This window comes from Eulemur rufifrons, chromosome 15 (assembly GCF_041146395.1).
Source record: "Eulemur rufifrons isolate Redbay chromosome 15, OSU_ERuf_1, whole genome shotgun sequence".
Lineage (NCBI taxonomy): Eukaryota > Metazoa > Chordata > Mammalia > Primates > Lemuridae > Eulemur > Eulemur rufifrons.
Genome location: NC_090997.1, coordinates 96,857,197 through 96,879,902, shown reverse-complemented (window position 1 = coordinate 96,879,902; position 22,706 = coordinate 96,857,197). Strand labels below are relative to the sequence as shown.

The window sequence follows — 22,706 nt, the reverse complement described above, 5'->3', positions numbered from 1 at the left end:
TTTTTTTTTTTTTTCTGTATGTTCTAACCCTTTAAAATCTCAGTTCCCAAATCCCACTTTGGAAAAACAGTCACAGATATGTCTGTAGTTTGTGTTTTTTCCTGGGCACATCCTCAACCTGTGGCTTAACCAACCTCCATTGCTTGAGATCTTTGCTTTAGTCACTTATGTTGGGTTGTCAGAAAGATGCCACTCAAATGTCTTGTTTTATCTGAAAGGTGATCTATTATAATCATTTCTAAAATATTTAATTGCAATATCTCAAAAAATTCAAACAAAGGCATTGTAAGGGCCAGCGGTGGCCCTGTCAATGGATGTAAGGTCCTGTTCAGTTGAAGGATTATTGGAATTGGAATACTTAGAAGGAGAGGACTGGGAATGAAAGAGGCCTCGTCAGAGAGTGGGGTGCTTACCATTGAGATTGCCATCACAAATAATTGTTGTTATTGATGATGACAAGGTCAAGATTATGACCACAGGAGTGGGTGGCTAAAGTAGAGGGGAAAAAATAATCGTTAAGTTGAACAGCTCCTGAAGGAAGCACGAGGAGAAAGGGGACAAGAAAATTACCCGAGGGAATTAATAGCATCTTGAAATTTATCAGCAGTGCTAAAATATTTCATGTCCTTTTAGAAAACAATCTTAAAAACCTAACTTTTTAAATTCTAAAACAATATCAGCATGAGTTATAGTAGATTACAAATATTCAACTCTTCAAATTGGAATTTCTGTGAGTTTTAATTTCAGTAAACATTTGCATTAACTAGTTCAACCCAAGTCTGTGTTTGTACTGGATACTGTTTCTTGGCAAACAACCTTCATTCACAACCCTTTCTGTGCTTTTTCCTGTATCTCAGGGCTAGAAGTCTGGGGATTATGTTTCCTATAGACTCCCTTTTCTGAGGGGTTTGGATGAAATTTGCATTCTGCCAGTGCTTTCTCATGACACTTGGAAGGCAAAGGAGACACTAAGAAATTCTCCCTCCAACAGCAATGGTAGTAGCTTCACAGTGGCTGGCTGAGCACCAAGCTCCATCACCAGGACTAGCCGTAAGCGGGACAGCGGTGATGCTGCTAGCGGTTTCCTGCAACATATTCACCTCTGGGTGGCAGCAGCAACTTGCTGAGTCTGGATTGCACCTGCAATGGTACTACCTTAAAGCTAAAGGCAGCCACACTGATGATCACTTCCCCCCCTTTCCAATGATCTTCAAGTTGTTTTGATTTTTCTTTAATGAAATGCTGACTGACACAATACTTTATTCCAAGACAGGCTCCACACCTTCAAGATGGGAATCTTGTTTGACCTGGTTGCATTTGCTTACAGAGATGACCTCATTGCCAATGTAAAATAAAATCCTAAAGAGACATGACATGGTACCAGATGGCTACTTAAACTAACACCTATGGTTGTTGGAAGTTAAGGGCTTACTGAAGGTGAGAATTTAGGAGACCAAGTTGACTGCTGCTGTAGAATTATGTGGAAGAAAAGAGAATGCGAAGGACTATGGGATGTGTCAGCTACTTCCAACTGCATAGGAGACTGGAGAAGGAAAATGACAAGCTCAGGAACTTCACACTCCTGGATCAAGGTATGGTCAGGCACCAGAGAACTTCTAGGACCCTTACCATTTCACTCACATTGTTGATATAGTAAAAAAATAAAATAAAATAAAAAATAAAATTTAAGGTCTGTTCCTGCAGGCTACAAAATTATAGCATAAGATGAATTCAAAGATTTTCCAGCTCTTTTTTATGTAAGTTAAGGCCCCTATTATAAAGAGTGGGCTATGAGAACTGAAAAGGGGGCATTTCGGAGGATTTGGGTGAGTCTGAGTACCCTGAAGCCCAAATCCTCCTGAGGCTTCCTTGCTAGGAAAATAAGCCCCTCCTTCCCCATCTGTTCTTTCCTCCCTTGTCAGCAGATTGTATTGACTCCACTGGAAGCCGTTACCTAGCAAGAGACTCCCAAGTTTCTAAGACCAAGCCAGACCATTCATTACTGACTGCATGAAGACCCTGACTGGTAAGATGTCCCTCTACCTTTAAAAAGTAACTGAGCTCTTTTGATCGGAATTTCACTGCACTGTGCATACATGCTGGTTTTGAAGAGACTTATGACTAAGAGAGGGAGATGGGAGAAGAGACTCACTTGTTAAGTTGCAAAAATGTTTGAGTAAAGATGCCCTTCTTGTAAGACCTTGGAGCTGGCTGCTTCTGATAAATCAACAGCATATTTTAATTATAGCAATTCTCTGCCATGGTATGAACATAATTACATAAAATAGGAATGACAGAAATACAAAAGATTATTTGTTGATTTCATATGGGAATGATGACTTATTTTACAAATGTGTAGAGCAAGATGATTCAGACACTGGGATAAATCTGAGCTGAAGGCTCTTTGCAATGTTTGCTGCACTTTGCTACCTCCTGTTAATGCAGAGAGGAAATATTGAGGACCACGCTGTAGTGATGTATGAGAATAGGATTTTATGTAAAGTGAGATTGAATGAAAAGAAGACATATGAGGAGGACGGGCCTTGGGCTTGATGGAGGAGAAAATCAGGTTGTTGCCTGGCAGCTGTCTCTCAGCTCATCACGGCCCCGGGATTATATCTTGCTGTTCTCAGGAACTGGTGTCCACGCTCAATCAGCCTATTGCAAAGTGAAGTACAGAATAATTATTTTCTCCTTATTTGCCAAATTAGGGAACATCTAGAATAATGGTAATCACAACTATAAGTATAATAATGATGCTATTTATAGCTAGTATTTCTTGGCCACATGCCAGGCCCTGAAGTACTAAGTGTTTTTTAGGTATTAGCTCATTTAGTCCCCACAACAGCCCTGTGAATGAGATATTATTATAATCCTGAATTGCGAGTTTGTAAAGTCTGAATTCATGAGAGGTTAAATTGCTAGATAAAAATCACACAGGTAGATAATGATAAAGTTGGGACTTAAATCTAGGCCTTCCTTGCTTCAAAACCCAAGACTTTAACCATCATACTCTTCTAACTTCCTTTTGGCACATTTCTTAATCTGTTTGGGCTGCTCTAATGCACTACTTATACTACAGACTAGGTAGCTTATAAACAATAGATGTTTATTTCTCACAGTTCTGAAGGCTGGGAGTCTGAGATCAAGGCATCTACAGATTCTCTGTCTTGTGAGGATCAACTTTCTGGTTCCCTGATGGCTGTGTTCTCACGTGGTGGAAAAGGCAAGGACTTCTCTAAGTCCCTTTTATAAGAACACTAATCCCATTCATGAGGCCTCCACTCTGATGACATAATCACTCCCAAAGGCCCCACCTCCTACTACCATCACATTGGGGATTAGGCTTCGATGTATGAATTCTGGGGGGACATAAACATTCAGTCTATAGCAAAACACATGGCCTTGTGCCCTGCAAGTCTTATCTATTAAATATCTCTCAAATCCATCCACTTTTCCCACCACCATCACTCTAATAACAAATGACAGAATCTTTTCTAAAAGATTACCACAGCACCTTCCTAACTGGTTCACAGTCATTGATTCTGGCCCCACTTCTAATCTGTTTTCCCTATTATAGCCAAAGAGAAAATTTCAAAACATAAATCGAACCAATGTTGTCCCCCCTACTGAAAATACTTTAATGGCTTAATGTAGAGACCCATCCCATCCCTTCAGAGTGGTTTCTAAGACTGGCACAGTCTGCGCTTAGCTCTGTTTGGAGCCTCACTGGGCCCATTTCCTGAACCTCTTGCCCTCTCCCCTGCTCTCTCTCCTACAGCCAGATCGGTCCTCCTCAGTTACTCAAATGCACCATGTGCTTTTCTTCCATAAAGCCTTTGCACATGCTTTTCCCTCTGTCTGGAAAAGCATGTGCAAAACCTCCACCTACCCTCTCTTCTAAACCCCCACCCACCCCCTTCCACCTAGCTCATGCCATCCTTCCTGTACCTCACAGTTCAGATGCCACTTCCTTAGCAACTTCTTTCTGATCCCTGAAATAAATTAATTCTACTCATTGAAAGCTTTCATAGCAACATTTGCCTTTTCTTGGAGAATGGGGTTTTATAAGTATTTGTGTGGTTCTTTGATGAATGTTTGTCTTTCCCTGATCGTACTGTAAGCTCTGAGCAGGCAGGAACCAGGTCAGATTTTGCTTACCACTGTTAGCCCCAGTGCTTAGGATAATATTTGGTATGTTGTAGGTGATAAAACAATAGTTGTAAAATAAATAGAGCTACAGCACCGTTCCCGGGGGGCGGGGGGAGGGGGTATGGAAAAGATAAGCCCTTTCCAAAAGTCTAAAATGTGCTTAGTCCTTCTCTGGAGGATAAACTTGAGCTAAGAGTGGAAGTTCAGCTCAGTGGAGAACCAAAGCCATCTGAACAGCCCTCTGTTCCTGTATGTCTGAGCCTCAGGGAATGGAGCTTAGGTCTAGAAAAGGAGTTTTAGTTGGTGGCAGCAATGTTTCAGGCTTGTATTTTAAGTGGCTTGATTCTCAAGTAAGTTAACCCAAGGAAGTAGCTGCTTAACACATAGAATATCAAGTTGGGAGAATATCTTCCTACCCCATCTTCAAAAGCCAGCAGGGTGAATTGGTTATATGAAGGTAGGGATTGAAAGGGTGCGCTGAGACAGCTTCATCTTTTCCCCCTGAGCTGCAGGCCTGAAAGTTTGGATCCCGGTAAGGCGGGCACCTGGGCAGAGAATGCTGACCTGGAATAACGAGGCTCTGGTGCTTATCTCAGGAGGACTCTGGATGTCCGTGGTGACGGTTGTGCTTACACAGAGGCAGGGCATGCGCTGATGGTGACCCAAACACCCCCTCCCCCAGGCCCGACTTGTTGGTATATCAAGTTCCACAGTTAGATATTCATTCTTCGGGCTCTAAAAAAAAAGTAAACACAAAGAAAAAGAATACATCAGATGGGTTTACCAGATTTGATTCATATGTTATTATTAATATTTTGATAAGAAACAGAAGAAAGAGAATTTGAAGAAAATGGAAAGCCAAATAGTGGGACCGTTGGCAGTCAGTGAAGGAAAGGTAGATGGTGAAAAGAAATTTTGTCTACTTTATAAACTGCTTTTTCCACTGAGAAAATTTAGAGAATAAAAAATTCTTTTGTTCAGGTTAAAGATTCAAGGGGGTGATCATTGCTTTTAAGATTCTTGCAACATAGTTTCAATTATTCTAGCTGCAATGATCCTGTTGGACTTGGGCTTCACTGTTGCTGAAGAGAGGCTGTGTTTGACTTTGCTTGGAAACCTTGAAACCACAACAAAATAAATTCTCCCAAATGCTACTAGGCAACACCAGGCTTTCTTCCACACCATGAGAAAGACTTGTGGATAGAAGATTTAGATGGCTCTACAATGTACAGCATGCGCACGGTGCGTCTGAAGAACCTAAAAGTGGGTTTTATTTTAGCATCATCTTAATAAATAATCAAGAATTAATACGATTAAAATGTCAGGTGCCTTCTCGAGACATCTAAGCTTTGTAAACAACAATAACAAAAACCTATAAAACCTGACCAGTCTCCCTCAGATTAAATTACTTGCTACTGATTTGACAGCCCAAAGGCCAGCTGTTAAGATCTTTTTGGAAGTTGATGAAACGGGAGCCGGCCAATGTGTTCCTTGCACTGCATCACGTCCTTCCTGGGACCATCAGGGGACCTCCCGGTCTTTCAGGATAGGCTCTGCTCAGAGAGGTCGACGGCGCAGTGGAAATCCTGGGCAAAAGTTAGCGGTCAGAGCAGCGCAACTCCTTCTGGCAGCGGAGGCAGCCAGTCCCCGCGCTCTGGGCCGTTTCCTTCCCACCTAGACCCTGGGAGGTGGGCCCCCTGCAAAGGCTCGCCCAGAGCGTGGGTCACAGGACGGCTTTGCCCTTGTGGAGAAAGCCGGAGGCCGTGCGTCTCCCTGCAGCAGGTAGGGGAAGCCTGCGAGCGAGCCTCCAGGCCCGCGCCCCCAGCCCTTCCAGGGACCCGAGCATCCCGGAGCCGGGCGCGGGGCGCGGGGCGCGTGGCGCGGGGCCAGGCAGGGGGTGTGGCGGGCTAGGGTGGTGCTGGGCGCCTGCCCAGAGGCTCAACCGGCCTCTGCGACCTTCCCTTCCGACAGGGGCAGCAGCTGCGGGAGACGGGAGAGGGGGAGGCCTAACCCCCCGGTGTGCAGCCGGGAGGAGGAACGGCTCGCGGAGGGCGGGGAGAGCGACGGCGCGGCGGGCGCGGGAGTGAGTGTGGGCGAACCAGCCGGGGTGAGCGCGGGCGCTGGGTCGCGGCCGCCGGCCCCGAGAGGGCTGGGATTGTTGCACTCTGTCACCAGGGCGGCCGGGCTCCCGGCAGCCCTGCAGATCGCGCCCCAGCCCGGACGACAGGGCTGGCGCACAGCCGCCGTCCCGCCGAGCCGGGGCGCAGCAAGCCGGGAGGAGGCGTTCGCTCAGCTCGCCTCACGGCTTGGAACCTGAACGCGGCCGAGAGACAAGGTAACAGGAAAGACAGAGAGACAGAGAGAGAGAGAGAAAGGAGAGACAGGTGCAAGGAGAAACAAATTGTAAGCAAGTTTGTGCTTGCACGCTGGGGCTCTGGGTACTTGCTGGGAGGGAGGGGTGGTGGCAGTGGTGTGTACGTGTGTGATACTCATGGAGAAGGAGATGAGGTTGGGAGCCTCTTTGCATCTCATACGTAGATCTCCCTATTAATATCCCCCTCTCCGAGTTGTCATTTCCGCTTGGCACATCCCCTGGGCTCCAGTGATGCAGAAGCAAAAGGTAGCCACCCTCTTATTGTGATGGTCGGTACTGGTGCTACTATCAGATGGGGGATGTAGGGCGTTGAACGAATTCTAGGAGCCTCGCTTCCTCCACCCCCCGACTATTTTAGGAAGGGCTGGGGGGGGGGGGGGCATGGGTAGCACAGCTGATGGCTTGAATTCAGGCTGCTGCGCGGAGGCCCGGGCGCCTGTCATGGTGCAATTGCTTCCAGGCAGAGCCTACACTAGAGGGCAAGATAACTTTCATCTCCTCTCGAGAAAGACACGTTTTAGACAGAGATTTTGCATTGCTGCCGGAGGAGTTCTGGGAAATGGTGGTTCACAAGGGGAGCAGGTGCATCGCAGAGGGCAGGAGTATAGTGCAAAATGAGGCAGCCATCAGCCGCACAGGAAGGAAAGCCCCTGGGGAAAAGAGGCTGGGGATGCTGACTGGGATAGCAGTGTTTGGATGCTGGAAGTTCGGCCCTCTTCCATAAATAGAGTCAGGTTCAGCTCAGGGAGAAATATCAGCTGTGAAATCTTAGCATCCTGGATGTTCATTTCTGAGCTTTCTATTTGGGATGCAAAACTTGTATGTATCTGAAATTTTTCTGTGAACATTAAGAAAGTTCAAAATGAATTAATTTTTTTTTTCTTTAATGCCCATCCCATTTGTCTTGGTCTGAGAACTACTTTCCTAAAGGCAGCAGAAGCCACCTATGCAAGAGAAAGTATAATAATTCTCAATCAAGCAAAGGTTATTAATATGACCTATATCTGCATAAAATGCTGATTTAATCGTGAGTCATGAGGATTGTTCTTTGAGAGGCTTTTTATTCCCTATGATAAAAAAGATGCATAAGATGGACAAAAAGTTCCTGACATCACCAGAACAGTGTAATACAATACATATCCAATTTTTCTTGTTGCTTCATTACTTTGTGGCAGATTTAGAACAAAATGTGCCAGATCAATACTAAATATGTTTCATGTTGAAGATAAAGAAACATCTTCAGACTGACCCAGATAATAATATTGCTAGCCTTTGAAAAGTATTTGTTCAACTCTTACATTATATCCTCACTTTAATCTTTCTTAACAAATGATTTTTCACAAACTGGTTCCCTTCTGTCCTCATTGTGCCTGTATAAGAACTCTTTCTTTACTTGGTTTCTTCCTGCTAGCAAGTGGGGATTGGAAAAAGGTAGTTTACCTATTGAAATTTTTCAAGAATTGCTTGATTCTGCACTGGGCCTACTCTCTGATAATTACACAGCACATACAGCATCTTGGAATAGAAAGGAGGTGTACGCGTAACAGCATGTAAGAAGCCCATAACTGGGCAAGGCTGGTGGCATTTTCACAGCTCCAGCTCTAGCTACTGCAGCCACACCCTGTGGTCTGAATGTGACAGGCATACAGGGCCCAAACTCCTCTGCGGGGACATCTGCATTTCTCCTCCCCTTAAATGTGTACTTCCTTGTGGTCTGATCTAATGAGAACTCATGTTTGGCAATAAGTGCAATATATATTCTAGCAAAGTATAAAAAGAAGGTTGTGGATATCTTTGAGTGTAATTTATACTCCAGGCTTACAAAAACCAAAACCGAATTACAACACAATATTTTTCATTCTGATCTGCTCTATATTTTGTCTTTTGATTATTTGTTCATATTCCTTTCTTCTAGGGAAAGGTCTATTTCTTATTGTTACCCTGTATAATTTATAATAGTGAATATTTAACAGAAATATTCACTGATAATCTGCACACATGCATTAGTAATATATTAACTCAGGGATGTCCCTCTTCTTTCCTACCTTTTAGTCATCTTAGTGTTTACTAATTAGTACCATTACTAAGGGTTAGAGAAAAAATAATTAAATTTAAAATTAAACAATTATGTTAACTCACTCCAGCAAAAGGCTTGAATAGAAGAGGAGATTGAGATTTAATCATGGCTTTTTAATTTTTGATTAATAGTGTATTCCAATATTAGTGCTATTCTTGTACATGTTTAGACATTTAATTAAGTAATATCCATATGTCATACTACTGTGATTCTGTTTATGTGTTTGTGGTCACAGTTGTTTTTTCTGTTAGAAATGAACCACATCATCTCGGGTTGTTGCAGGATTTGGGATTTTCTGCTGTAGTTTTCTAGTACCTAAAAATTTAGTTGCATTGCTTTAAAATGTATTCTTGTGGACTAGTACTATTTCTTCTAGTGCTTTTCTTATTCTATTCCTTTTTAGTCATACAAACAAGAAATTCCATTAGTAGCCAATGTCCATTCTGCTTAAAGACAGAAAAAGTCAAGGGGTGATATTTTACAACTGTGCTTTTCACACGTGATGGTGTTAAGAAAGGTATGTCATTCAGCTAGGAGAATCCCAAATAGCAGATAGGCTAAATTCTATCTGGACTCTACACAATAAATGCAGCAGATCATGTTCTGTTTGCTCCCCCAGTAGCCTGAACTTCTCCATTGCAATATTCACCTCACCTTGTTGTAATATTGTTTATATCATCCCCCCTCTGGTACACAAGCTCTAAGAGGGGATTTCCTGTCTTGTTCACTGCTATTTACTCATACTATGGTCCCTTATAAATAGTTTATCAATATTATTTGCTGTGAAATAATAAATACAGGAATCTTACCTCTCTGCTAAGTATAGTGGATTTATTTAGCTGCATTGTAATCTTACTTCCTTCCCCTGGAAAAATTTGGAGATGGTAGAGGGACTATTAATTGGTATATAGCCCATCAGTGTCTACCTAATTCTCCCTTTCCACCCCAATACCTAGCTTGACCACTCATTCCCCCCTCCCACAATATTCTGCATCTATTAAAACTATTTTAGTAACCCTGGGAGTAGTGAGCTCACTGATGTCTCTCTATCTTTCTCTAGTGTTCTGGTTCTACAGGTCATGTCCACAACCAGAACACTCCTACATAACCAGTCAGTTCAAGGATTCATGACCTTGAACCCACAGTTGTTTTATCTGTCACTTGTGCTGCCACTGGTTTGGGAACTGAAGATCACACATTGCTCATATCACAGGTGGAGAAGCTGAGGCCAGGGGAGGGAAAATGGAAACCAATTATTTGCTGAGGCCGGGAGCAGTGGCTCACGCCTGTAATCCTAGCACTCTGGGAGGCCGAGGCGGGTGGATCGCTCAAGGTCAGGAGTTCAAGACCAGCCTGAGCAAGAGCGAGACCCCGTCTCTACTAAAAATAGAAAGAAATTATATGGACAACTAAAAATATATATAGAAAAAAATTAGCCGGGCATGGTGGTGCATGCCTGTAGTCCCAGCTACTCGGGAGGCTGAGGCAGTAGGATCGCTTAAGCCGAGGAGTCTGAGGTTGCTGTGAGCTAGGCTGACACCACGGCACTCACTCTAGCCTGGGCAACAAAGTGAGACTCTGTCTCAAAAAAAAAAAAAAAAAAAAAAAATTATTTGCTGAAACCCTACTATATGCCAAATAATCTGCTGGATTATTTAAATTTTTAAAATTTAATTTAAGTGGGATAAAATTAAACCTAATTTAGCATAAATGTACCTCAATTTACAAATGAAGAAACAGGAGCTCAGAAAAGTTCATTTTTCTTAAGGACATATGGACAGTAAGAGACAGAATTAAAATTTGGCTACAGGTCTTTCTTAGTCCAAAGTCTGTGCATTTCCTGGTACCAAACTCCTGATAGGTAGTTGTTGAGGACCTTCATACACAAAACCAGCTCAAAACTACACAACTAGTTGAAACAAAGTTAAGCCTAGAACTCATATCTCCTACTTCCCATTCTCCCTTTATTATCTTATTTTTATTAATTTAAAATTTCTTATCAAATCGTATGATATTAAGGTACCAGTCAAAAGCAAGAAAATCATGATTTCACAATATAGGACATGTGTGATACTTGAATAATGAAAGCAACATTCTTTATCTTATGTCTGAAAAAGGAAGGATATTGCATGAACTTCTTTTGCAGTAGGGAGGAAGGGGTTTTCTGGGGGTTGTCCCATAGATGTAAATTATGAACTTGATTCAATGAAACAAAAATATATATATTAAGGGCCTAGGATGTGATCAGGGATATATTTGATGTCAATGGATGGATGTTAGAGCCATAAGTGTTATAGTCTATACGAGTGAAATGTTCACAGTTAGGTTCAGGTGAGATAAGACCAACAATAGTGAAGAAAACAAGCCAAATTGTACTTGTTATGGGGATCGTTAGTGCTAAAGGAACCAAGGGAAAACAATACTGAATGTATTCTGGTGCGTTTAGGAAAGGCTTCAAGTGGGATGTGGGTCCTGGGTCATGTACTTAGTGATACTTTGGATTTGTTCAGCTGAGAGTGTTGTACACTCTGTAGAGGAGTGATCTGAAGGACAATGAAGAAATTATTCCACAGAGTTGTTCCAAAGATATGGGGTTATGAAGCGAAGAATATTTGGAAGTAAAACCTGTGCAGCCCCTCTTCTGCTAAGTCCAATTAATGCATCACGAATCCTGAAAGTCATCAGAAACTCCTCAGACTTCCTTATTCACCCTGGAAACCCCACCTTCCACCCATACCCCCCACCTCACTCATCCCACCCTATTCCCTGTTGACAATCTCCAAGTCTTACAAATTTTGCTTTCTGAAACTTTCTTAGATTTTACCCTCCACTCACTCTGCTCCCTCTGTCTGATTTCAGTTCTCTCATCTCTCACCTGGATTCCTGAGATACCTTCCTCACTGATTGTCCTGGATCTTCTAGTCTTGTCCTTCTCAAATACACCCTTAAAAACTGTAGCTAGAATCAAATTATACCTTCTCACTTCCACCCTAAAACCCCTCAATGGCTTCCTGTTGCCTCCCAGCGAGCCAAGACCAAGCTTCTGGGCACAGCACGCAGGGGCCTCACCACCTGGCCGCCTGTTTCTCGTCCAGCCTCATCTCCAGAACGTCACCTGGCAGCATAACTCAGTGTCTGACTGGTGGTAGTTCCACATATGAATCATGCTGTTGCTTGTGCCCACGCCTTTGCTCAGGCTATTCACTCTGGCTGGGATGGATTGTTCATATTTTATACTTGCCTAACTCTAACTCATTTACCGAGACTCAGGCTCAGGAACTAGCTCCTTCTCAGAACACTTTTCTAGAACCCCTAGACTGGCTTAGCCTCCATCCTCTGTATTCATCCATCCTGATATTTGCACTTATCCCTGGTTATTTTTACATTATCTTTTCTATGTTTTATTTCCCACTATATTCTAAGCTCCTCAAAAATAAATTTTGTGTCATATTTATCTTAGTACTCCCAGCATTGAGCTTAGGCACTCAGAATACATTAGTTATGCTGTGGACATAACACTGGATACATCCTGGGTACAAGCAGGGAAATTCTGAGTTTAATGTGGTGAGAGAGAGAGAGAGAGAGAATTGTTTCAGGATTTATCTGCTGTGTGACGTGAATGTGAACTGGAAGAGGGTAGAGGCAGGGTGATCTCTGATGCAATGATTTACAGAAATCCCTTTTAATTCCATGATTTTTGATTAAAGGTGGGGGCCGTGTCTTAATCATCTGTAAGCTCCAGTGCTGAGCACTGGGATCAGGTTGCTGAACTGAAGTGAATGTCTTTCCTTCTTTTTAGTTAATGTGTATGAACATAAATTATATTGGCCAATTTATTGATAGATTTCAAAAAGCTATATTTTTGCATTTGGAGAACCTAACTTTCTAATAGCTTAGAGGAGCTATTTGTAAGGTCCCTCAGGCACTTCTCACTATCAATTAGTCTCCCAAATTAAAGTAGCTTTTGTATGTGGGCAGGTGGAATATTTTTCCCCAGGAGATACAGGCTGCTAATGGGCACACAATTCCAGCAGGAATATAGGTCTTGATGCATGACAGCCCAGCCATAAGTAATTATTTCTCCTCTGAGAATCCCTCAGAGAGCCACCCACTGAGAAGTACCTCTCTAGCCTAGAAGACGCCAACAATTGGGTCCTACTTCTAGTAATTATCCTTTCAAATGGCCAAGAGAAGTCTTCCCCTACCATCTTACCAATTAATGATGTTCACTGCATCTCCGCCCCCTGACTTACTAAGTTAGTGATGCTTTCTTGCTCCAATACATCTTTTTCACACATGGTAGCAGCAGTGTGCAATGGTTTGCATCCCTTTTTATTAATAGATGATAGTCTGAAAAAGATATGATCAGCTTTGCATTCATGTATTCTGACCAGATACCAATATATGCTAGTATTGCTAATGCCATTTTAAAATCAATTGTAATTGTACACTCTATTACTTAATCAATCCTTCATGAATTATACTATTTTATGGAAAATACATTCAGGTTATAATAGAATTTTTTATAACACCCATAAACTCCTCTCATTTTCTTTTTTCCTTCAGGCAGGTGTACCATCCCACATTTATGTGCTTTCTTTGGGATTTTTGCTTTTTGCCTTTTTCCCATCTCCCCCATTTCTTTATTATTTTTTTTACCTTCATCTTCATAACCTAGAGATGCAAAGATGAAATGTAAATTATAATACAGTATCACTCTCACCTGGGCCTTTTCAGTCTGGCCCCTTGGTTGAGTTTCTTTCTCTGGATGCATTATTCACTCTCTTCTTCTTTCTGTCTAATTATACTGTTCATGGGAAGATCTTCTCTTCAGCTAATCCTAGGGTTAGGAAATTGTTGCTCAAAGTGCATTTTGCAACATCAAGATTTCATCAACTACTCTCCTACTTCTTTTTTGCCTTCCCCTTCAGTTAATATGTCAATTAAACTTGACCAATCAGAGAATTCAGAAGGGAAACACCCTCTCTGCTTAGTGCACCCTTCCCCCGGCTTTTCTGTATGGGGAAGGAAAAAGCTAAATCAGACCCATTTGGGCTTCTAAAATTAGCATACTGGAAACTCAAATTTTTGGAATGAGATAGTTTTACATTTATACCATTTTAATTCATCAAACTGGTATTAGAAATTAGGATTTGATCTCATTCCTGTAAAGTGTACAACAAAACAGGGCAAAAAATGTGTGCAAAGCAGGCTACGATAGCACAGATAAGAGAGCCTGTGAACACTGAGGACTGTCACTCAGGGCTTTGAGTACAAGGGCTTTCACTTTCGCAGATCAATAGAGAAAGTTTATAGCTTAGAAAGAAAACATGGAATAAAAATGAACATTTCTCCTTTCAGCAACCCATTATATTTTATATGTCTCATTTATGTGTTTATTTTGTCAAATATCATAGGAATTCCTAACATTTGCATAGTACTTTATAGTTTGTAAATGTTTTCACATTATTTCACTAGGTATTCAAACTGAATAGAAATGGTTCTCCTTTTAGCACTATGGTGACCTTTGTAGATTTTTTCATATCGTACCTTTTCTTTTTTGTTTTTCAGGTTTTTGAGTTCATTTAAGAGGACAGTCTTAAAAGAAGAAAAAGAAGAGGTTCAGTCTTTGGGAGTGCTGTTTCCTCGATGACTGCTGCAAATGAGTGGGATTCATTTATGACTTGATAGATCTAGGAAAGTTCAGATATGTTTTCTAGAGTGGTGTAGTCCTGTGCTGCCTCAGGTGAAGTCTCATGGTGTTGCCTTCCTGCTACCAGAGGGACCATGGCAACCTCCAGAGCAGCCTCACGGCCTCCCCGGGACATCGCCAATGTGATGCAGAGGTTGCAAGGTAAGGGGCAGAAATTTCAAGGATTTTTTTTATAGTACACTTTTAAATTCAAATACCAACTTAACACACAATCCACTAAATTTCTGTGTATTTTTATTCAATTTTATAAAACTATAACAAAGAATAGAATGGATGCCTTTTATCCCAGTGTTTTCAAACAAAGCCATGCTGTCTCAAGATGCTGTCTTCTCTATGTAGGAAGAAAAGACAAAGATACAGCTCTCTTTGTGATTTCTGTCTGTGTTAGTATGCTTTCCATGGTTAGCTGGGAATTCAGAGTTATTGCCAAATGTACTGGTGCTGTCCTTCAGTAATACCAATGCCAATACAACACCAATGACAGTGCCTTGATAAGGTTGTCATGACAATACTGGACAAGCAACTATGCACTATTGTCAAATAAGTAAACCAGTGGCATTTCCCAACTAGAAATCTGTTAGATTGCTAGAAATTCTTTAAGAAAAATGAGGCAAAAGAAGCCCAGAGAGATGAAATGAGGTGACAAGATTAATGGTTAATGGTAGTGTACAAACTAGTCCTACGTTCTTCTCTGGTGCTCTTACTCTAACAGTATACAGCTTTCGAGAAGAGAATTAACAAGCAAAAGTTACGAAAACCCACAGGTGAACTCCCAACTGTCAGGTTTCTTTAAGCATGTATATTCCTTGAAACAGAAAGGTAATCATCACCTATAGATATATGAAAATATTGCTTCTTTGTCATAATCCCAATGCTATCTCTCCTAAGCTTCAAATATGTGCTTTTAGGATATAAAATATCCAAATTTAAAAGGGTTTTGCTGTAGTTTTTGTGAAGAGAGTTCAAAAATAATGTCATAGCTCCAGCGTGAGTGGAACATGCTTCCCATTTATTATTGATAGATCCTACTTGTCATGCCAGAAAGAGCCTCATTAAAGAACAGGTCCTTGCTGAATATATGGATCTAGACCTGTTCCATAGGCTGAAAAATTCTTTGCTTTCATCTGCTCAACACCAAGGATCTCAGATTTAAGTTGTGCATCTTTACTTGCATAGATGCAGCACGGAAGTTGGAGCTCCATTCCTCTGTCTATGTTTGTCTTTGTGGTTTGTCTGAGGGCAAGTGCCTCAATGACATGATCTGTGAAATGATGGAAAGGAAACCCACAGGTCCCTTACAGAACTGTGAGGAAGATAATAAGGTGATAAAGCAGATTTTCCTTTGAGTCTATTAAATGTGAAAATTCTCTGGATGGCATACATATTGACCATAAAAGAAAGTTGTAAAGAGCAAAGGTGAAAGAACTCAAACAGAATCAGACTGTTCCTACAAACATTCTACTCTTTGTTCTGATCTTGTTTCGAAAGGAAGTCGTTTTATTAAGGCAATGGTTAGTGGTGAGAGGAGAGTGAAGAGTACAGATATTCAGTGTTTTATTTTATTATGTTTTTAATCGCACATGTGGTTTGTCTTAAGAAATGTGTGGAGTGGGGCAAAGAGCTGGAGCCCCCACCTCATCCCTCACTAAGCCTGTGACAGTGGATGTCCTACGTCACACCTATGCATCTAGATGCCCCATTTGCAAAATGTGGACTGTTTCCACCTGCTTCCCCTCTCAGGGTTATTGTGAAACTCAGTGAGATAATATACTAAAGGGGCTTTAAAAACTAAATGCTGTGCTATGGTGAGCCATTCAAATAGTCATGGGAAAAAATTGGATGAGAAGGACTGGTGGTGTAATCTGTTGCAAATTGTTCTTGCAAATTTTTTAATCATCCAGATTTTTGGAGAAATGTTAATGGTTTTCTACTTCACAGAAGTAATTTTATTACATAATTAAGTGGCTATACTTATTGTATTGATTGTTTTTCATTGTTATAAAAGAAAGAGTTATAACATGTCATAAGGGTACCTGACAAAGTTAGAACAATAAGCCTTAAAATTCAGAAGGAGACAAAATTCCTGAGCACTACTTATCGTTAACCTTTAGCATCAATTACTTGGTGTATATAGGTTATTGCTGGCTACAAAATGTAAGGTCTGCACTGACACAAAATACAGCATGGCTAGCCTCACTAAGTGGAAACTTAGTGAAATGACAGGAAGTGAAAGTGATCTGGTGGGTATCTCTGTTAACAAATTGATCCTCTGGGTTAATTCTGTTGATTCAGTTTGTGAGGTGCGGGTCTCCTGCTTTCAGTTTTCATTGTGCAAATTTACTGATGCATTAAGCCCAACTTGCCCAGACAGGAAAGACCTGTCTTCTGTTAAGGGTACTTAGTAAACCTGCTTATCTGCTGGAACCGCCAGACAAGTGACCCAGATCCCAATAAATGGAGGGCTGGTATTATTGCCCAGATAACTAAGACAAATTTGAGGAAAAATGAATTTCTATTAACTAAAAATCCAAGTTGCTACTTTCAAAGTTCAAATCCATAAGAACATTCTTTTGGAATCCCTTTTCTTTGCCTGGATGGATAATAAGTAACTGATGTTTTGGGGTTTGGTTTTTTCCTTTTCTTGGATTTCATTGTCATTTCAGATGCTCCCTTAGCTAACAATGAGCATGGAACTTTGAATACTGGCAACTTGGCTTTTCTCCTTTGCTTATTTAGCTTATGACCATAATTGCTGGCTATTTTTCTGCTTTTAATTTTTATTTCTTGTGCTAGGAATTTAAAACACACACACAGATTGCTACATAATTTAGCTGCTACTGTAACAGTTCAATATTTCACCTTTGCCAATATTTGTGCTTGTTTGAGCATAATGTTTTAGGCCGGGATCCTGAATTATGGATGAGCAGTCAGACTGCAATGCAGAGTTTGCTTTTAAGAATAATGAATGTTTCTGTAACTTTAATCAATTTAAATATAACCTTAAAAGAAAATACAGGACAATAGTATCATACAAGAGTATTAAAAAATTAAATACATATAATTAGTATATACATCTTCCACTTTTAAAGGCTTAAGGGGATCCGTTTAATGGCTGGCTTTTGGAGTCATTTTAGTTTATAGTCACATCTAAGAAAATAAATGGCTGAACTCTTCAGATTATAAATTTCCGTAAGATAGTGACAATTATTTTAAGGTTCTTTGTAATTTTTCATAGTGCTGCTGCATAACATTAAAAAGCATTTGTTGACTGATTTTTATCAACTACATTTTTTATTTGAAAATACCATTAAACCTTATGTATTTTTAAATTAATATGTCAGTGTTGGTTAATGTAAGACAGGGTGACATCAATGCAATCTCATAGAGCAGGTGATAAATGCCAGAAAAGATTCAAATGAGCAAGGTGAGGTATTATATAGAGAACAGTTTCATAGAAAAGTAGAATTATTCACTGCAAGGTCAAAATTTTATTTTTAAGTGTTGTGAATAGATTCAAAGAGAAACAAATGAAAAAAGGGGTAAGCATTTACCCTTGGAAATATATCTATGAAATTTAACCATTCAATACAAAATAATCACAGCTTCCTCTTAAAAAATTTTTATGAGTGCTTTTAAACCTATTTTGCTTTAAGTATAATATTTCTTGTTAAGTCCATTACACAATAAAAGAAATCCTCAAACTAACAAAGGAGTTGACTGAAAAGTAGAATCAAATAATTAATAACAATAAATAATTGATAAAAACATAATTTGCTTTTAGTTTAGTATCATTAGGTATGAGAAAAGCTTGAGAAAGGAAAAGTTTGCCATCTCATGAAGATTGAAACTTTTATAGTGCTTTGTGAGATTAAGTATTATACTTTATTACTTCAACTTAATGACCTTTCTTATTAAACCACAAAATAGTGTCAAAAACCCATTTACTATATTTTGGCTGAAATTCCCCTTTGGCTTTAATCTCTCCCTTCCTACATGACTGTTGTGTGAAAGTATCTCAAATTTACATATGACACAAATGATGAATTTTTATATTTTGGAACATTATAGTTCAATAAATATTTGATAAATAAATGAATAAATCCTTCTCCCTAACTGAATGAATTAAAGATAAAATTAGTCAAGACATATAAAACCAAAGGAAAGAACCAACTAAATTGGGTCCTACTTTACCTGCCCTCTTTTTGGAAAATGTTTATCTGAATTTTGTTCTCAATCAAAAGTGGTTTTTGAGCACAAAAATCACTTTAAGAATACATATCCTGCCTGAATAGGTGATGTATCTGTTGGTTTTGTACATATAACGTTTTAAGCACATTTTCCTTCCAAAATACATGTCCATATTACTTTTAAGTGTATTAAGGCATTTATATGTATTTGTGCAGTGCTCTGTTCTCCAGGCCTCTCTGTTTGCAGACCTATTTCATCCATTGTGCTTTATGGAGAAAGTGCTTGAGGCCTTCAAGGTCTTCAATGCCAAAATATTGGCTCTTAAATAGAAAAAGAAAACTGCTAAATAAAAAATAGTGAAGCTTTACAAATGTTAACATTATGTCAGCTAGTCAGATATAAGTCAGGTCAATTTAAAAATCCTATACGTCTCATAACGATATAACAACATTACTTCCTTGACCTCTGGATTAAAGTCTCAACTTCTTGGCTTGGCCTCCATATTCTAGCTTCATCTTAAATGTCTAGCATTTTTCCTCTAACTCCCCTAAGTATCCTTCTATTTCAGCCAAATGACACTATTTGCCATGCTCTGAAGATGCCCCTACTCTCTCTTTCTGGGGCACCTTTAGGAATAAGCTCAAGTCACTGTTCCTAAAACTTGACTTGTCTTCAAGGCCCAACTTAAATGCAGCCTTCTCAATGAAGGCTTTATCTCCAATACAATCAGAAATTCCTTCTTTTCTTTCTAAACTCCTCTAGCACTTTTGTAACACTATATGGCAATTATCTAAAGTTGTTTTGCATTATGTTACATGTACTATATGTCTAACCCACTCACCCAGAGTATAAAAGCCTTGAGGGCAGGAATTGGGTCAGATTCACATTTAGTGCCCTGCATGTTGTCTAGCATAGTGCATTTCATAATGTGAACACTTCATAAGTATTTGTTGAGAGACTATAATGTAAATATTTAAAATCATATTGATTTGCAATGGTAGAAGCCAGGAGGCCAGTAAAAAAGGCTATTTTTGATGAGTCAGGAGACAGATAACAGTGGCTTGGACTAGTTATCAAACAGTGGATGGGGAGAAAGGTGGCAATATTCTAGATATATTTTGAAGGTAAGACCAAAATAATTTGCTGATATATAAGAGGTGGTATATGAGAAAAGGGAATGAAAATCGGCCCTCATATTTTTTATTTTGAAACAAAGAAAGACTGTTGGGGAGAACAATGTTAAGGAGGAAAATCAAGTGCTTATTTTGGACGTGTTACATTTTAGATGCCTCATAGACCTTCAAGAAAGTAGTTGAATATTTGTGTATGATTGTAGAGATCAAGGCAGGGGACAAAGCTGGAAAAAATATTTGGAAGTTATCGGCACAGAGATAATATTTATAGTTGTGGGATTGGTTGACACCACCCAGGGAGCAAGGGTAGATATAAAAGAGAAGAGGTTTGAGAAATAGAGCATTTCAGCATTATGGGGTGGTGGGGGCGGATAAGGAGGGTCCCACATATGAGACTGGGAAGCTGCAACCCATGTGGTAGGAAGAAAGAAGAGAGAAGGAAGGTCTGGAAGCCAAAGAAAGAGTAAGTTCAAGGAGGGAATAATTAATAGTGTTAATGTTGTTAATATTCTTTATATGTACTTGTTTTTATATGTTTATGGTATATAAAAGATTATGTGTCTTTTATATATAAATGTCAGGCCTGGGTAGGTGCAAATGCATGTGTTTATCATTTAAAATTATTTCTGAAACAATAAAGAATGGCCCTGTGCATTGCCCATAAGGATTTGCAAGGTTCTTAGAAGTCAATTGGATAAGAGCAATTCCTTAAGAATTTATTACATGTAATTACATGCCTTATGTGGAGCCCACTCAGAAATGAGCCCTAAGGATAAACTGTCCCTTCCTCAGTCCTTTAATGGTCTCCCTTTCTTGTGGAGTTGGGAGTCCTGCTATGAGCTGACAGTGGTCCTCGTGAGATTGGTGCTGCTGTTGGTGCCATTTTGGACACTTGTGTGTGACTGTCCCACCTCTCAGTGCCTTCCTTCCTTCTGCATCTCCTCCCCTCAGACATCTCCACTTGCACTCCCTTGAGATTATTTCACTATATTCTTGCCAAATAACAAAACTAGTATGATTCTTGCTTGTGTTTTGGAGAAAATCTTTATGGAGGCAGTAACATCTAGTTTGCTTCCTTGGTCATTGTTTAATTAGCTCTGCTAGGACACAGTTTCTTGAAAAGGAAAGAGAAAGTCTGACATGATAGGTGTTTGTATTACCTGAAACATTGTAAAGACTCTGAGATTTCCTTTCCATCAAGACTGGGATGATACCTTCCCCAAAAGTAATGTAACCAAATTAGAAAAACTGCATGTACATTTGGAAAAACTCTGTCAGTCACTGTACTAGTGGCTATTTAACCCTGTCTGTGTTGGATCAGACCTGGGGCCTTGGGTTGGCCTCTGTAAAAAAAATGAAGACCACACAGGTGTCCATGAACTTTAGAGTTCCATTAATGTATAATTTAAGGTAATAGATACTTATAAAGGGGGCAAAAAACTAGGCTTTAAAGTTCATGTATAAATCCCTCATGTATCTAAAGGAATTTACAAAATGAATTCACACCCCAAGTTGTCATTATTCTTTTATTTTCTTTTAAATTGGAGCTGATGAGGATATTGGCACATTTTGTGTGTACGTGTGTGTGTGTGTGTGTGTGTAATACTCACACCTAAATACCTAGTTCCTAATCTCTGTATGACAGCCTATGGTTTAATTAAGCAATTATTAATCATAGGTATTCAGTTATCATGTACTCATTTATTTTAAATGGTTGAGAATTTTGTGCATAAGAGTATATACAGCTTTGCTATAATGCTAAGGATAGGCAATGACAATTTTCTATTTGTTTCTTCCCAAATAAATGAATGGAAACATTTGAGAGAAGTTGATGACTGCCCCAAAGAGATTCAGCATCAAATGACACATATATAATTTTGAATTCTTTGAGTATAGTGAAATTTGCCTCAGTATTTAAAACATGGTAACTTATGTCCTTTTTTTTTTTTTTTTCCATTACTTACAATGACCTCTTGGATTGAAAACAAACAATTCCTTCCTCTACTGATATTAATCTTTCATGTTTAGTAAACACTGGTCTCCACCCACATTAAAAAAGTTTTGTACTTTGAATTACACAATTGGCCGTTCCTTTGTTTCCTTTGTCCTCACATATGTCACCCACAAACACGTGGAATCCCTTTTATCTGTTTATTCTTTATTATACTGTTGACTTGTTTACTCACTTGGGAAGAGTTTTGACATTTTTAGGACTTATCTTAGTGGGTTATTTTTGCTGTTGTTATTATAATTTGTTGCTTTTGTATTTGCTATATGTTACCATTTGAAGTTATGAACCACAGTGTTCATTTAGCCAAAAATTACACTAATCACATGCTCACGGCCTGCGTTTTCAACTCATTTACTTTTCCAGGGGTTCTCACATATTATCTCGTTTTATCCAATTTTAGGTGATATGAGCATTCGTTGCTTCAATATTCAACAGAAAAGTTTGGAATTCTTTTAACACATCCAGAAACCTAGGAGTTCAACTAGACTGTACCCTCAATATTGTTACAAGAGAGATCTGTCAAAACACAACTCTGATTGCATTCCTTTCCCTATTTAAAAGCCTATAAGGACTCACCATAACCTTCAAGATAAACTCATTCTGGCAGAAAGGATCTTCATTATCTGACTCCTATTAACGCTCCTGTCTTCATATCTGTTCATCCTCCTCAAATGATAGTGTTCCAGCCGCTACTTCTAGATCCCCTCAAGCTAACTTCAATCTCACTTCCCTGTTCCCTCTGCCTCTTGCCTTTCTCAAACTTCAAATCTCAGTTCAAAGACTGCCTCCTCTGTGAACCCTTTCCTTATACCACTAGCCAGAGTGAAAGGATCTTTTATTTGTACTCGACTTTAAACATGTTTCTAGTAGAGTGTTGATTACATCAGGCCATAAGGATTTACTTATTTATCTCTGTGCCTCATTAGCATACTAGAACCTTGAGGGTAGGGGTCTTGTCTATTCAACTGTGGCTATGCAGTACTAAGCACAAGTAGGTACTTAGTTTATTCAGCTAACATTTAGTAGGTATTCAGTTTATTCAATTGTACATTCATGCA

At 39.7% G+C, this 22,706-nt stretch overlaps 1 protein-coding gene across 1 annotated transcript in view; it reads left to right on the top strand.

The window, feature by feature from the left end:
* Positions 1 to 14,370: 14,370 nt before the first annotated feature.
* The window catches only part of SYNE1 (spectrin repeat containing nuclear envelope protein 1), a 425,086-nt gene continuing 416,750 nt past the window's right edge, over positions 14,371 to 22,706 (top strand). Inside the window, exon 1 of the mRNA XM_069488737.1 lies at positions 14,371 to 14,457. Within this exon, the coding sequence (XP_069344838.1) occupies positions 14,391 to 14,457 (67 nt within the window). The 5' untranslated portion in view covers positions 14,371 to 14,390. The remainder of the gene's footprint in view (positions 14,458 to 22,706) is intronic.